This window comes from Venturia canescens, chromosome 4 (genome assembly GCF_019457755.1).
Source record: "Venturia canescens isolate UGA chromosome 4, ASM1945775v1, whole genome shotgun sequence".
Classification (NCBI taxonomy): Eukaryota; Metazoa; Arthropoda; class Insecta; order Hymenoptera; family Ichneumonidae; genus Venturia; species Venturia canescens.
The window spans coordinates 24789106-24803785 of NC_057424.1; the positions used below are offsets into that span (position 1 = coordinate 24789106).

The following is a 14680-nucleotide window of genomic DNA, read 5'->3' on the forward strand; positions in this document are numbered from 1 at the left end:
ATTTATAAAAAAAATATTGGTTACCAAGCGTTGTAATTGCATTACCAGAGACCACCTTGAGAGCACCAAGAGTAATTAATAATTAAAAAATTAAAAAATCAAAGTTGTACGGCTACGTTTATGGTAGTACCAACCCCCACGCGCCGTATGATCTCAAAGCTCTTGGAGCATAGACCCGAGTCAACCACAAAAAGAAGAAGAAGAAGAAGAAGAAAAACACAGAGCCTGGCGACAAAACTTTTCGTGGTTAGTTTAGCTACAACGCGAGACGTAGGACGATCAAAATAACGAATATTCATATCACAATGGAAAGTCACAAGTGTTCAATGAACGACGACGGTCTGGAACCTATGCTGGTTAAACTCAACAAGAAAAATTCAATATTTTCAGATATACATGTCGACAAAAGTGAAATATGTAGAAACATTATTTTCATTTATACTGTGACGTTGTGGCAGAGCCGCAACGCCCCGCGTCGTGGTGGAATCCACCACACCGCTCACTCATTTTTGAAGCGTCAAAAATCGCTATATTTTTCTGATAATTTTAACTATTTGCGAACTATACCATTTTCTTATGTTAGTTCAATTATTCATTTTTCTGTATCACCGTTGTTATTAGTCATAAGTTCTTCGGCCGTTTTGGCACTCGCTCGCAATCGCCTACACGTGAAATTCACCGGACTACAATCCCCCTCTCCCCCTGAACGAGAGCCCCCGTCGAGTCCTGCCCCAAGCAATCCCCTCCCACTTATAAAAAGCCCCTTTCCCGAATCCCAGAGGCTAAAACATCGGATAAAGGCTATCAGAACCGAGTCAAGGGACCGATCACCATCATCGAACATCTTCTCGAGGAGGAATTGTCTCCAACTTGAGAAAATCATCGCACGAGATCCCTGGCGTCGAGGTTCCGAACTAGAGCAGAATTAACACCGGTCGGTACGCATCAGCCCCGCTGTTATCACAAGTTCGTCAACCGAAAATTCGCTCGCAAGGCCGAGCTACGTCCAGGCGGCACCATCGATCAAGTCGGCTGATAACAACGCCGTACCGTTAAGTCATCAATCACCAATCGATAGCTCTCGTCGTTAGCCCTTTTCCTTCCTCACCCTCCCTCGCCGCCGAGTCGCTACTCCTGCGCTCGATAAAGGAGTCCGATTGGATGATCATCGGCGCGCGCAAGGATCTATAATTGATAATTTATGCGCAACGAGGAAGAACGACGAGCGAGCACAGAGATCGAACATTTCCATCACGACCCCGGCGTGCGTGCCACGGCCCAGTTCCCCGTATTTTCCACGTTACGAATAGTTTTTCGTTCGACCCCAGTTATTGTATTTCGACGACCACTGGCTTGATTCTGGAGACCATCGAAGTAATTGTGAGCACGAGAAATCGTACGACGTTTCATCCCAACGCCAAGTAAGTCGTTTTCACTCTCCAAACGCCGCGACGAAAAACACGTGGTCGTTCCACTTTTTTTTCGTCGGGGCTCGTGTCTCAATTTCGCCGGTTGATTGAAAATTTGCGAATATTGCCATCGAGATTTCTCCAAGCCCTTCTGGCTCATTATCGATTTCCCCCCCTGTGTTCCGAATCATTACTTTGGCATTGTTATTTTTGTTTCAAATGCGAGTGAGTGCTGTGGTGCTAGTTTAAGCCCCTTTTTAGTGTGATCTACCCCCCCCCCCTTTTCGCCCCTCGCCCACCGGTTTTGTCGTCGATTCGCGCATCGTACTGTAACGAATCATTTTCCTAATTGTTTTCTCGTTTGCAACCTCACGGGTATATGTAAGACGCCTGAGCGACAGGTGCCCGTCGACCCGAAGATACTGAGTCTCAAAAGCATTGAGCCATTTTCCACAGTTTTCTTTTTCTTTCTCCAAGCTAGCCCCGTTCTGTACATTTTCTCCCGTATTAGACGTAGTAATTGAGTCCTCTGTTGTTAACATTCGAGATCCGAAGAGATCTACCTGATTTATTTTTGTTACTTTTTGTTATAAAAACTAACTGGCGCCCAAAGTGAATAATTGATGAAATATAGCCTACTTTTTTCGTTATCATTTTCTTCTATTAAATCTCGGTTCCTTATTTATTTAATTTTTATCCCCCTGTTATTTCTAACCGTTTCAGCCAGCAGTGACGAAAAACCCCGTCACAATACAAACACTCAGTTTTGAAGTTCCAAAAGAACGAACACACTACTACGAACCGCGCTGAAGTTTCCAACGTTGGAGTCCAACGAAATGAATGAAAAAAACGATTGTAATTCACCAATTTTTTATTTCACGAATCGTTGGTGCAGCTTGAAAAACTACGAATCGCAAATTTGGCAGGGAACAAAATAGGAGAATTACTGGAATTACTGGAGAGTTTTTTTCGATCATTTCGTTGGACTCCAACGTTGGAAACTTCAGCGTCATACACTACTTAATTATCCCTCGCGGACCGTATGTTGCTTCTACGCAACACGCGCTTCAAGGCCCAATTTTGAGATAAAATTATGAAGGGAATCATTTTCCGTCAACGCGAAATAGGTCTCGGTCTGAGAGGGTTAATGTACCAACTGCATTTGTAAGTGTAAACAAGACACTAGATCTTTTTCAGCATTCAAGGTCTTACCTAATGGTTTCTCCACTTGTTCTTCATTTGTTACAAACATATTGTTTGTATTAATTATTGTTCTAAAGAGATCTGGAGTATGACTATTGAGCCTAGCAATGTTTTATTGTTCTTGAAGAATATCATTGAAGCTTATTTCAATTGAGTGTAATTTTCAGTTTAAAATTGGTCGAGCAAGGTACAGCGACGAGATAATCGCACATGTATTAATATCCCGTAACCACGCAGTTGTGAGATGTGTAGAAAATGGTGATTGGACAATAGAGAATCTGAGTTCCACAATCACCTTGTTGAACAACATTCCCCTGGAGTTAAGGATGCCAAAAAAATTGTTTCCCAGCAATGTTATACAATTTAGTGCTTCTGCAGAATTCAAATATGAGTTTCAACTTCGTCCAAAGTCACAAATCAACAATAAAAGACAAAAACTTAATGAATGTTTCGTGGAAGCTGTTATGACGCAACAAAAATCTTTTGCAGAGTCTCAAGAAACAAAGAGAAAAGAATTTGAGAAAAAATTGCAAACAAAGCAGAATGAGCAGATCGAGCTCAAAGCTCAGTTCGATGAGCTACTAAAAATTCAAGAATTGGCGCAGGACAAAACACAGGATCTAAACAACAAAATATTGGACCTCCAGAAATAAATAAAAGCTGGCAATGATGCGAAAATACAACTCCAGAGCTCTTATAATGATTTATTAATGACTCTTGAAACAGAGCGAAGAAAATTCGAAGATCGTCTCAATGAGGAAAGAAGAAAATGGCAAACTGCCCTTGTCACCAGCAAACAGGAGAAAAAAAACTATGAGAAACGAAAAAACTTCTCAAGAACGACTTTTGAACGAGAAAAATCAGTTGGAACAAAAGTTGAAGGAAACTGAAGATGCCCTCAAAGAGCAAGCTGCTTTGACCGAACAATTACAAACTACTATTGAAAATGGTGGTACTTATATTTCACCTCAATCGAAAAATCTATTCTTTTAATAACGAATACAACAAAATGTTTCAGTTCTCTATGCTATTCAAATTTTAGAAAGAGAAAATTTGCATTTCTGTTTGACTAGTAGAAACAAAAAAATATCAGTTCACACAGAAAAAAGGCCTTTTTTCTGTGTTAACTAATATTTTTTTCTTTTTTTTCGTTTCTCATAGTTTTTTCAATGTTTTTTTTCTCCTGTTTGCTGGTGACAAGGGCAGTTTGCCATTTTCTTCTTTCCTCATTGAGACGATCTTCGAATTTTCTTCGCTCTGTTTCAAGAGTCATTAATAAATCATTATAAGAGCTCTGGAGTTGTATTTTCGCATCATTGCCAGCTTTTATTTATTTCTGGAGGTCCAATATTTTGTTGTTTAGATCCTGTGTTTTGTCCTGCGCCAATTCTTGAATTTTTAGTAGCTCATCGAACTGAGCTTTGAGCTCGATCTGCTCATTCTGCTTTGTTTGCAATTTTTTCTCAAATTCTTTTCTCTTTGTTTCTTGAGACTCTGCAAAAGATTTTTGTTGCGTCATAACAGCTTCCACGAAACATTCATTAAGTTTTTGTCTTTTATTGTTGATTTGTGACTTTGGACGAAGTTGAAACTCATATTTGAATTCTGCAGAAGCACTAAATTGTATAACATTGCTGGGAAACAATTTTTTTGGCATCCTTAACTCCAGGGGAATGTTGTTCAACAAGGTGATTGTGGAACTCAGATTCTCTATTGTCCAATCACCATTTTCTACACATCTCACAACTGCGTGGTTACGGGATATTAATACATGTGCGATTATCTCGTCGCTGTACCTTGCTCGACCAATTTTAAACTGAAAATTACACTCAATTGAAATAAGCTTCAATGATATTCTTCAAGAACAATAAAACATTGCTAGGCTCAATAGTCATACTCCAGATCTCTTTAGAACAATAATTAATACAAACAATATGTTTGTAACAAATGAAGAACAAGTGGAGAAACCATTAGGTAAGACCTTGAATGCTGAAAAAGATCTAGTGTCTTGTTTACACTTACAAATGCAGTTGGTACATTAACCCTCTCAGACCGAGACCTATTTCGCGTTGACGGAAAATGATTCCCTTCATAATTTTATCTCAAAATTGGGCCTTGAAGCGCGTGTTGCGTAGAAGCAACATACGGTCCGCGAGGGATAATTAAGTAGTGTATGACGCTGAAGTTTCCAACGTTGGAGTCCAACGAAATGATCGAAAAAAACTCTCCAGTAATTCCAGTAATTCTCCTATTTTGTTCCCTGCCAAATTTGCGATTCGTAGTTTTTCAAGCTGCACCAACGATTCGTGAAATAAAAAATTGGTGAATTACAATCGTTTTTTTCATTCATTTCGTTGGACTCCAACGTTGGAAACTTCAGCGCGGTTCGTAGTAGTGTGTTCGTTCTTTTGGAACTTCAAAACTGAGTGTTTGTATTGTGACGGGGTTTTTCGTCACTGCTGGCTGAAACGGTTAGAAATAACAGGGGGATAAAAATTAAATAAATAAGGAACCGAGATTTAATAGAAGAAAATGATAACAAAAAAAGTAGGCTATATTTCATCAATTATTCACTTTGGGCGCCAGTTAGTTTTTATAACAAAAAGTAACAAAAATAAATCAGGTAGATCTCTTCGGATCTCGAATGTTAACAACAGAGGACTCAATTACTACGTCTAATACGGGAGAAAATGTACAGAACGGGGCTAGCTTGGAGAAAGAAAAAGAAAACTGTGGAAAATGGCTCAATGCTTTTGAGACTCAGTATCTTCGGGTCGACGGGCACCTGTCGCTCAGGCGTCTTACATATACCCGTGAGGTTGCAAACGAGAAAACAATTAGGAAAATGATTCGTTACAGTACGATGCGCGAATCGACGACAAAACCGGTGGGCGAGGGGCGAAAAGGGGGGGGGGGGTAGATCACACTAAAAAGGGGCTTAAACTAGCACCACAGCACTCACTCGCATTTGAAACAAAAATAACAATGCCAAAGTAATGATTCGGAACACAGGGGGGGAAATCGATAATGAGCCAGAAGGGCTTGGAGAAATCTCGATGGCAATATTCGCAAATTTTCAATCGACCGGCGAAATTGAGACACGAGCCCCGACGAAAAAAAAGTGGAACGACCACGTGTTTTTCGTCGCGGCGTTTGGAGAGTGAAAACGACTTACTTGGCGTTGGGATGAAACGTCGTACGATTTCTCGTGCTCACAATTACTTCGATGGTCTCCAGAATCAAGCCAGTGGTCGTCGAAATACAATAACTGGGGTCGAACGAAAAACTATTCGTAACGTGGAAAATACGGGGAACTGGGCCGTGGCACGCACGCCGGGGTCGTGATGGAAATGTTCGATCTCTGTGCTCGCTCGTCGTTCTTCCTCGTTGCGCATAAATTATCAATTATAGATCCTTGCGCGCGCCGATGATCATCCAATCGGACTCCTTTATCGAGCGCAGGAGTAGCGACTCGGCGGCGAGGGAGGGTGAGGAAGGAAAAGGGCTAACGACGAGAGCTATCGATTGGTGATTGATGACTTAACGGTACGGTGCTGTTATCAGCCGACTTGATCGATGGTGCCGCCTGGACGTAGCTCGGCCTTGCGAGCGAATTTTCGGTTGACGAACTTGTGATAACAGCGGGGCTGATGCGTACCGGCCGGTGTTAATTCTGCTCTAGTTCGGAACCTCGACGCCAGGGATCTCGTGCGATGATTTTCTCAAGTTGGAGACAGTTTCTCAATTTTCACGGTTAAATAGGTCAACTTTTTATAAAAGTTAACCTTTCCTTACCAACAAAAGTGAAGGCTGTGATGTATACGGATAGACATTTTACGTGGTGGAAATATTTTCTGGTAGAGATGTTACGTGGTAGACATTTATAAAATGAATTATATTCATTTTGGTAGAGTTGTTACGGGGTAGTGTTTTAATCGTGGTAGAAATGTTACGGGACTTGTTTTTTGGATAGACATTAATTTTGGTAGAGATGTTTCTGGTAGGGATGGAAGTCTGCCCTCTAAATAATTATAAAATTCGGAATTGATTATATGATTGCGCATTAATCTGATTTCAAAAAGCCCATAATTACTTTTTTACAATTCAAAAAAATCGACTGACGTCATAGTAGAAATATCACCACGAATCCAACAACGTTGGACTATATGTATATATTGTAAAGTAGATTTTCCCCGCAAGGGGACGATCCAGTCCCTTCTCGGCTCACCCGCTCCTTCCCGCATGACTCTCCGGCTGCGAGAATGAACTGGGCGCCAGGTACAAAGTACCGTCGAATTAATCGACTTTATTTTCGTCGATTCTCGCGATCGTAACGCAACGCAAAACTAGAATTTAGAGTACACGGGGGGAACGAATGGCCGAGGACGGTCCGACTACTCAGCTCATCTGAGATACAAAAGGTAGAGGGGGAGATCCTTGAGGAAAAATAGCAATTCACAATGCAAAGCAAATAATCGACACAGACAGAAGATTCAGAAAAGATTAACAATTTATTCAAATGAACAAAAGTACAAGAAAAGATGAATACTCGCGAGATTGGATTCTACATAAAATAAGAGTTGAAAAGGAAATTCAATTTACGGCTCGCTAGAATCGCATGGCAACACGTATCGGACGACAACGCGGTTTCGGCGCGCGGCTTACTCGAATTCATCAGGTAATTCAGGTAATAGGTAATCGCATCGCAATTTCGCGGGTGTCGTAGGTAATCGACGACCGACGCTCTGGCATTGTAGGTAAAAGATAATCAGCGATCTGACGAGCAGTTGCCTTAGATAACAGGTAAAAGGTAATCAGCGCCAGAACAACCGGTGTCTTAGGTAAATTCAGGTAAAAGGTAATCGACACCAGGTAACCCTAAAGTAATTCGCGAGAGCGTCATAGGCAACATAGGCAAGGTAATTGACGCTAGGTAATCCTAACATAATTCGCGAGAGCGTCATAGGCAACATAGGCAAGGTAATTGACGCTAGGTAACCCTAAAATCATTCGCGAGAGCGTCATAGGCAACATAGGCAAGGTAATTGACGCCAGGTAATTCCCTACATGAGTTCTCGGCCGCAAGAAAACTCGAAGGTACGCGACGAAAGGTAATAGTGAAGCGACTTTCGGCTAAGCGCGAGGTAACACCGAAATTCCCGAACGATCAGTACAATAATACGAAGATAGCCGCGTTATACGATAAAATAAATCACAGAAACTAATAGCAAGATAATCGTTGAAAAGGTAACATAGGTAACGAAAGAGAGCCGTAAGATAATTCGCCATAAAGGAACGCAAAATGATACGGTCGTCACGAAATAGAGAAAAGGAAATAAATATGAACGCAAAAGGAACGGCTGAAAAATACGCAATACAAAAGACAGAATAAATCGCCGTATAGACGACGCGCGACAATAAGTGCGAGAGAGACAGAGCGAAAACATCGCGCGAACGACCGTGCTTGCTAGAGCCTCCACGCGTGCAGGGAGAGAGAGAAACGTAGCTGCGTGGAATATTCCAACGCGTACTACCAAAATTCGATATCAAAAATTCGATATTACAAAACTCAAACTTAATTGATTAATGCGCAACAGGATTACGTCAAATAAACTATACTGAATGGACCCAAATTAATATCGAATCGATTAGTGGAGCTGAGCCGCAAAAACTACAAAATTTGGGAACACGGGAAGTATCGGCCGCAATCTCGCTCGAAACTTCAACACACATGTTCCCCGAAACGCCAAATAAACCGAAACTAAATTCCGAAACTCAAAATGCTCAACTCCATTAATCATTCGGGGAGAAAGAGAAAGGGCTTACCGAGGAACCAGCTCGTCGCACGCCGAAAGACAAAGGAACCTCGATGATCGGGAGGTATTGGTGACTCGCCGGCGAGATGATCGGAAGAAGACTGATAGTGCGACGAGCGGTCCTCCAGATTCGGCGTTCTCCCCACCACTAGGCCCATGCACGACAGTGCTCACGCGCTAGGCGCGAACTAGAGTACGGACTCTTTGCTCGCGCTTTCGCGGGAAACTCAAAACCATGGAGCGTGTACGGAGGATAATTCCCGTCACGCTTCTTTACACAATATCGCAATAATTACCTTTCTGCTGCTCTCACCTCTCCCGCTCACTCGAAACACTCCTCTCGACTAGCTGACCGTGATCCGGGTGTCTTTCCTCTTGGGGATCCGGCGGGCAGCTCTGAAAGGCCGAGGGGAGGCCTCCCTCACGACTCCGGATGTCGCGGTGGGCCCACAAAATAAACCACCAGGTAAAACAGCACCTCGCCTCCAGAAAACTCCCCCAGATCCCACCTGACGAGGCGCCGGTTCGCACGGACTGTGACACCCGAATTCACGGTATTGCGGGCGGTGCAACTGTGGGTTGCTACGGCGGGAAAGACACGGGCGGCGTTGAATAAATGGCCTATGCCAGCGTGCTCTTTCAACCGCCCGCAGGTCGAGAATGTTCTTCGGTACTCGAAGACGGCGTGAGAGGAATGATTTTCGCGAGCGAGATCAGCTCAAACAGCAGGAACGTAACGCCAAATGAACAATGCTTGCGAGGCCAAATGTGGTGACGGTAACACCAAATCTCTCAAAACAAACGAAATAGTCAAAAGGAAACTTCATTAACCCTACACCTCATGTGCTTTTTTTCATACCCTCAACCTCATGACCGGGGTTCGAACACACCCCACTCTTTTTCTGCTTATAAATCCGGTCCTACGATGCTAAACTGACTTTATCATACACCATTTTCTTCGTCTTTTTATAACGAAACGAATGATGTACGATAAAACTCATTTCAATTGAATATATATATAAAAAAATCCATTTGAAGCCTGAAAACCGTCAAAAATTGGCAAAAAGTTGATTTTTCATATAACAATTTTTTTTTTTTTCAACTATTGAACCGATCTTCAAATATTAAGCAGCATTTTGAAGGGGAGACTCTAGGCTATAGGAAAAAAAATACTACGACTTCATTCCGTTAAAAAAGTATATTTATTCAGGTGATTGAAAATGAGAAAATTTCAAAACAAAAAAATGGCATTTTATTGATTTAATTCAATCAAATTAATTATTAATTGATAATCAACGAAGTTTTTTTATTAAAAAAAGTTGTATTGATACTGAAAAAATGTGAAAATGGACAATATATTAGAAATTTAGTCAACCGCCACACAATCTACGCACAATTTAATTTTGTGCTCTTCGCATATGGCTCGGCCGCACTTCGTACAGTACGTCTGACTTTTTCGATCCTTCGACCTCGGGCATAAGGCACATCTACCTTGTTTTTTATTCACCTGCCTCACCGGAAGGTCTTCTTCGTGAAGAATCGTCTGGATATTTAAGCGAAGTTCTCGGCAAAGAGTGGGAATCTTCAGTCTCAGCCGCATATGTGGTTCCACTAAAGCTTGTATTAGCTCCTTCAAGAAATCTTTCCTTTTCTTAAGAATAATAGCTGCGTTGAAATTGTGTAATATCATCGCATTTATACCTCCTTGATCTAACATCGCCATCCAGATTCTCATGGGCCACCTGAGAGTTTTCCGAGCCGTCGTATATTCATGGCACAATTGATCGAATGAATCAGTACCTCCTTTTGTAGTGTTGTAAAAGTGGATTATCTCCGGCTTCTTGGTCTCGGGGTTGATTGCATCGTTTTCGTGTAAAGTTGAGAGCAAAATCTCTACTTTATTTTTTTTCGGAGTGTGGGCCACCAGAGTCATTTGTCCATCAAACGCAAACTTCGACGATTGCACAGATCCTGGTCGTTTGAAATCTTCAGGGATTTCTCGTTTGTTCTTTCGGAGTGTTCCCACCATCGTGATCAAGTGTTCGCTGAGCATTTTCTTGAAAATTGGCACTGACGCAAACCAATTGTCGCAAGTTATATTTCTTTTAGATCCGTGCAGTGTCTCTGACAATTTCTGTATATAGTATGAAGGGACACTCTCAGTTCCAGCAACTATAACTTTTCCAGCATATGGCTCAGCATTGAACATGTAAAACGTTCTAGCATCATTTAACATCAGAATCTTTATGCCATATTTATCAGGTTTGGATCCATTATAAACTTTAAAAGGACACCGTCCACGGAAAGAGACCAATTGTTCATCGATTGTGACGTACGAAGCTGGATTATAGTTGAGCTTACAATTTGATAAAAACTGTTCCCACACTTCGCGAATAGGAGCAAATTTGTCGGTTTCTCTTCGTTCACCTCTCGTGGTCTTATCGTCAAAACGTAAATTTTTTGAAATGAACCAGAATCGGTTACGTGACATCGTTGATCGATACATGATGGAGCCATACATGGGATTCCATAGGTCTTCAGTATTGGTGTGCGATGTTTTCTGCATACCAGAAAAATAAAGCAGTCCGAAGTATGCTTTTATTTCGACAATATCAATGGTGCTGTAGGTGCGATCACGATTTTCATCGATTTCAAGTGCATCCCGGTAACGTCTAATTTCTTCGTTCGTATGTACCACAATTTTTTCAATTAACGAATCGGGAAATAACAAACTCCAAAATTCAACAGGAGTTTTTAATTGTTTTGCCGCTCCGATTGGACCTGGCAAAAAAGATGTCGGAGTATTAGATCTACCGCGAGATCGTTGCCGAGGTGTATTGAACCACTGGTGGCCATCTTTTCCACGAACAATACTCGGTCTTCGACCGCGTTTTGAAGATCCACCATCAAAAGTTGCCGTTTTTCCACATTTTGTTTTTTTTTGTCGGAGGCGCTTGATCTTCCTGCGCACAAACATCCGATTCAGTATCATCGGTATCGTCCTCCCAATCGCTCCAAGCTTCCGCGTGGTCCTCTTCATTTTCCGAAGGAATATCTGGCGCTTCAATTCTCTCTTTTTCCCTGAGAGTGTTGACAACCTCCGAAACGGAGCGCAAATTATATCGCTGAGACATTTTCTGTACAAATAATTATTTTTATTATCATTATTCTAATTTATAAATGATATATTTGGATATTTTCCGCAGATTGCTCAATCAAATATATAAAATTTTGATTTGAACGTAAAAAACACCAATCAACTTACCGTACAAAATTCAACGCGAACTCACAACTGGGGTGCGCACACACCCCACTCACTGTTTAGAAATACACTGCGTGTTAATTACGGACGTACTAAAGTTGCGACCACCCTGACACTGCTCTATAACGTTCAAATTGAATTATGGTTCATATTAGCAGTCAATAATGTCGTTTGTTAGGACGGGAGCGTAGTTTGAAGTGCGCGTGGGGTGTGCTCACACCCCGCTCATGCGTTCTAGGGTTAAAACTCAAAATTAAACAATCAAAAATTCTGTCTCCTCCTTGCACACGGAGGTAACAGGTAACGGTTATTAGGCCTAGTAAATTGTTGCGCGAAAGGTACTATACGCGATTCTTAAAATAACACTTATAATTACGTGACGATGAGTCTCGTTCCGACCAACACCCGACTAGTCGAACGGCGTCAAAATGGGCCGTAAACCCGGTCCACTGGTCGACACGATTCGTACGAGTGGTGGGGCAAAAATGTCACGTCACAATATATAGCACGCAGTTAGTGCGCATACCGTTCGTCGGTAACGAGAGGTGGCTGCACATCGCGCGTTGAGTGATATTTCATTTCATTAAGAGGATGGATCAGTTGGTATATCGCAACCGTGAGTGCGAGAGAGATAGTCGCAAATTTCGAAATCGAAATTCTTTGACACAGTTTGACCGATTAAAAAAAGGTTCTGTCAGTCGATTTTTACCACCGTTCTGCGTAGGCTGACAGAGCCTTTTTTTAATCGATCAAACTGTATCAGAGAATTTCGATTTCGAAAATTCCAAGTGAGGTTAGTCGACTAACCTCACCTCGAATTTTCGAAATGAAAATTCTCCGCTGTCGTTTGACTAATCAAAAAAAGGCTCTGTCAGCGGACGTGGAAAGATGGCAAAAATACGCTGACAGGGGCTTTTTTTTATTGATCAAACCGTGTCGAACATATTCAATTTCGAAAATTGCAGCTATCTCTCTCGCACTCACGGTGGCGAGATAGCGACTGCTCCATCACCTTAAGGCATTACTGGATGAATATTAAAAAATAGTCAAAATTCTTGAAAATTTGAGAGATGATAGTTCTTGATGATATAATAACGCATCAATTGTTTTATAATTTTTCACTGAGTAAGTTAGCAGTTATAAACATAAATTTAACGTGGTCGCTTATGGGAAACAGCTTTTGCAGGATTTGATAGTAGCAAAACAAATAGATAATTAACTAAGAATTATTGGAGAGAATTTCAAAAAAAGGTTCCATGATTATCTTGTAATTTTTCGATGATTGTCTTTATTGTGATAGAAAAAAAACTTCCTAAACGTTAAACGAATAGCAAAATATGAGGTTAACATTGTAGTGGGTATGATTACTATTTAACAATGTACTTTTCGCTATACCCAGTACAAATATTTACAAATTCATGATTATAAATTATGTAATTAATACATATTGGACTACAAAAATAGCCGAACAATAATTCGTATATACAAAGAAAAGTTATAGATAAACTGAAACTAAAAATTTAACAACATAATTCTTTAAAAATATGTTCTTTTCCTATAAATTAATCATTTTTCAAATCAGTTCAGTTTCATTATTTCAAATCAACAGGAGTATGGAAGAATGTGCTATCTCAAATCGTGTTAGCAACATGTGCAATCTCAAATTGTGTTATTTCAATTTGAGATAGCACGTTCTTCAATATTTCAGTTGAAATACGATAACTATATTTACAGGGATTTCTCGATGGTATCTATATTTTTTATAGTCATTTTTCTCTCCAAAGCAGTTGCATCTTTACAACTTTCCTTGGAGACTTCCTCAGCTATGGTTCCAATTTCAGTTTCATATTTTTTGAACGTTTTGAAGTCTGGACATGGAATATTCATACATGCAAATAGTTTGTTGAGGTGCGTCCAACCCATTCCGCTATGCAAGGCCCCTGAAAGAAAAATGAATTCAGTAAATAAACAGCTTCCGCATTGATTAATAATTTTTAAAAAATCTCTACAAACCAATGACTGCCTTCGAATTTATGTCAAATCGCGCAGATTTTCTATTGCTCGAAAGTATATATTGCTTTCCAGTGGTCACTTCGTTCAAAAGCAAACACTTGTGGCATCGCACAGTCCAAATGGAGCCAAATCCACGCCGCACTTCCCTCTCAATATTTTCCAAGGACAGTGTTTCCTTGCAAGACACACACCATAATTGAGAACCAAGTGTCTTCAATTCCACAATTCTCCGACCATCCAAATTATCAAACTCTTCTAGCGTAAGTTCGCTTTTTTTTTCTCCAAGCCTATCTTCTTGGCTATAGGACTCCTGCTCTTGTATAAAAGAAACATTCTCTAAGAGCACTGATTTCTTCCTATTGCATCGTCCAAGTTGTTGGATTCTGACTCGTTCGTCATACAATTTTTTCGTCACAATTTTGCCTTTCCACCGATAAATTTGTTCCGACATTTTTTAACACGCACCAAACGCATTTGCTCACGCTCTTTTGAGGTTAGACCGACTCACTGCTACTTACGACGTAGCGTCGACGTGGAGTTTAGTAGTCAATTTATAAAATAGTAAAAAAATATTTTTACGATAAATTAGTAAGTAGTCATTGAAAAACTTAATATATATTGAGTTTTCAAGTACTTATTGTTAATAATCAGATGATCTGAACACGTAATATAAATTTATATATGGATAAATTTTTTTGTTGAACAGTTAAAACAGTTGTACAGTCACTGACAGAACTTCAGTCAACCCCATGTTAATATCGCCGAATTTGACTTAAATTATTATTAAAAGTAAAAACTTGACATTTCCAAGTCTTCATTTATTATTAAATTAACGATTTATTGTAAGGCTAAACATGTACGATATGATCTAGATTTGTAAATCCAGGATTAACCCATTTTCGACTAACTTTTTGCACGACGATCTATCCTGTAATGCCTTAATATATATATATTGTACTGTACAACACAGACGCAGA

At 40.5% G+C, this 14680-nt stretch overlaps 3 protein-coding genes across 3 annotated transcripts; 1 reads left to right on the forward strand and 2 right to left on the reverse strand.

Moving 5' to 3' along the window:
* The first annotated feature begins 305 nt into the window (after window positions 1-305).
* Window positions 306-3605, forward strand: LOC122409690 (uncharacterized). Its single transcript, XM_043417419.1, has 4 exons — window positions 306-356; window positions 1329-1421; window positions 2780-3211; window positions 3339-3605. Exons 1-4 carry the CDS (start codon window positions 306-308, stop codon window positions 3603-3605), a joined length of 843 nt encoding a protein of 280 aa, XP_043273354.1.
* Window positions 3606-9680: 6075 nt separating this feature from the next.
* Window positions 9681-12329, reverse strand: LOC122408903 (piggyBac transposable element-derived protein 4-like). The gene is made up of 2 exons (XM_043416001.1): window positions 11694-12329; window positions 9681-11565 (listed from the first exon to the last, which is right to left on the reverse strand). Exon 2 carries the CDS (start codon window positions 11466-11468, stop codon window positions 9795-9797), a length of 1674 nt encoding a protein of 557 aa, XP_043271936.1. The 5' UTR covers window positions 11469-11565; window positions 11694-12329; the 3' UTR covers window positions 9681-9794.
* Window positions 12330-12950: 621 nt separating this feature from the next.
* On the reverse strand, window positions 12951-14353 carry LOC122410294 (uncharacterized). Its single transcript, XM_043418454.1, has 2 exons — window positions 13704-14353; window positions 12951-13630 (listed from the first exon to the last, which is right to left on the reverse strand). The coding sequence occupies exons 1-2, from the start codon at window positions 14152-14154 to the stop codon at window positions 13419-13421; spliced, it is 663 nt and encodes a 220-aa protein (XP_043274389.1). The 5' UTR covers window positions 14155-14353; the 3' UTR covers window positions 12951-13418.
* Window positions 14354-14680: the final 327 nt, after the last annotated feature.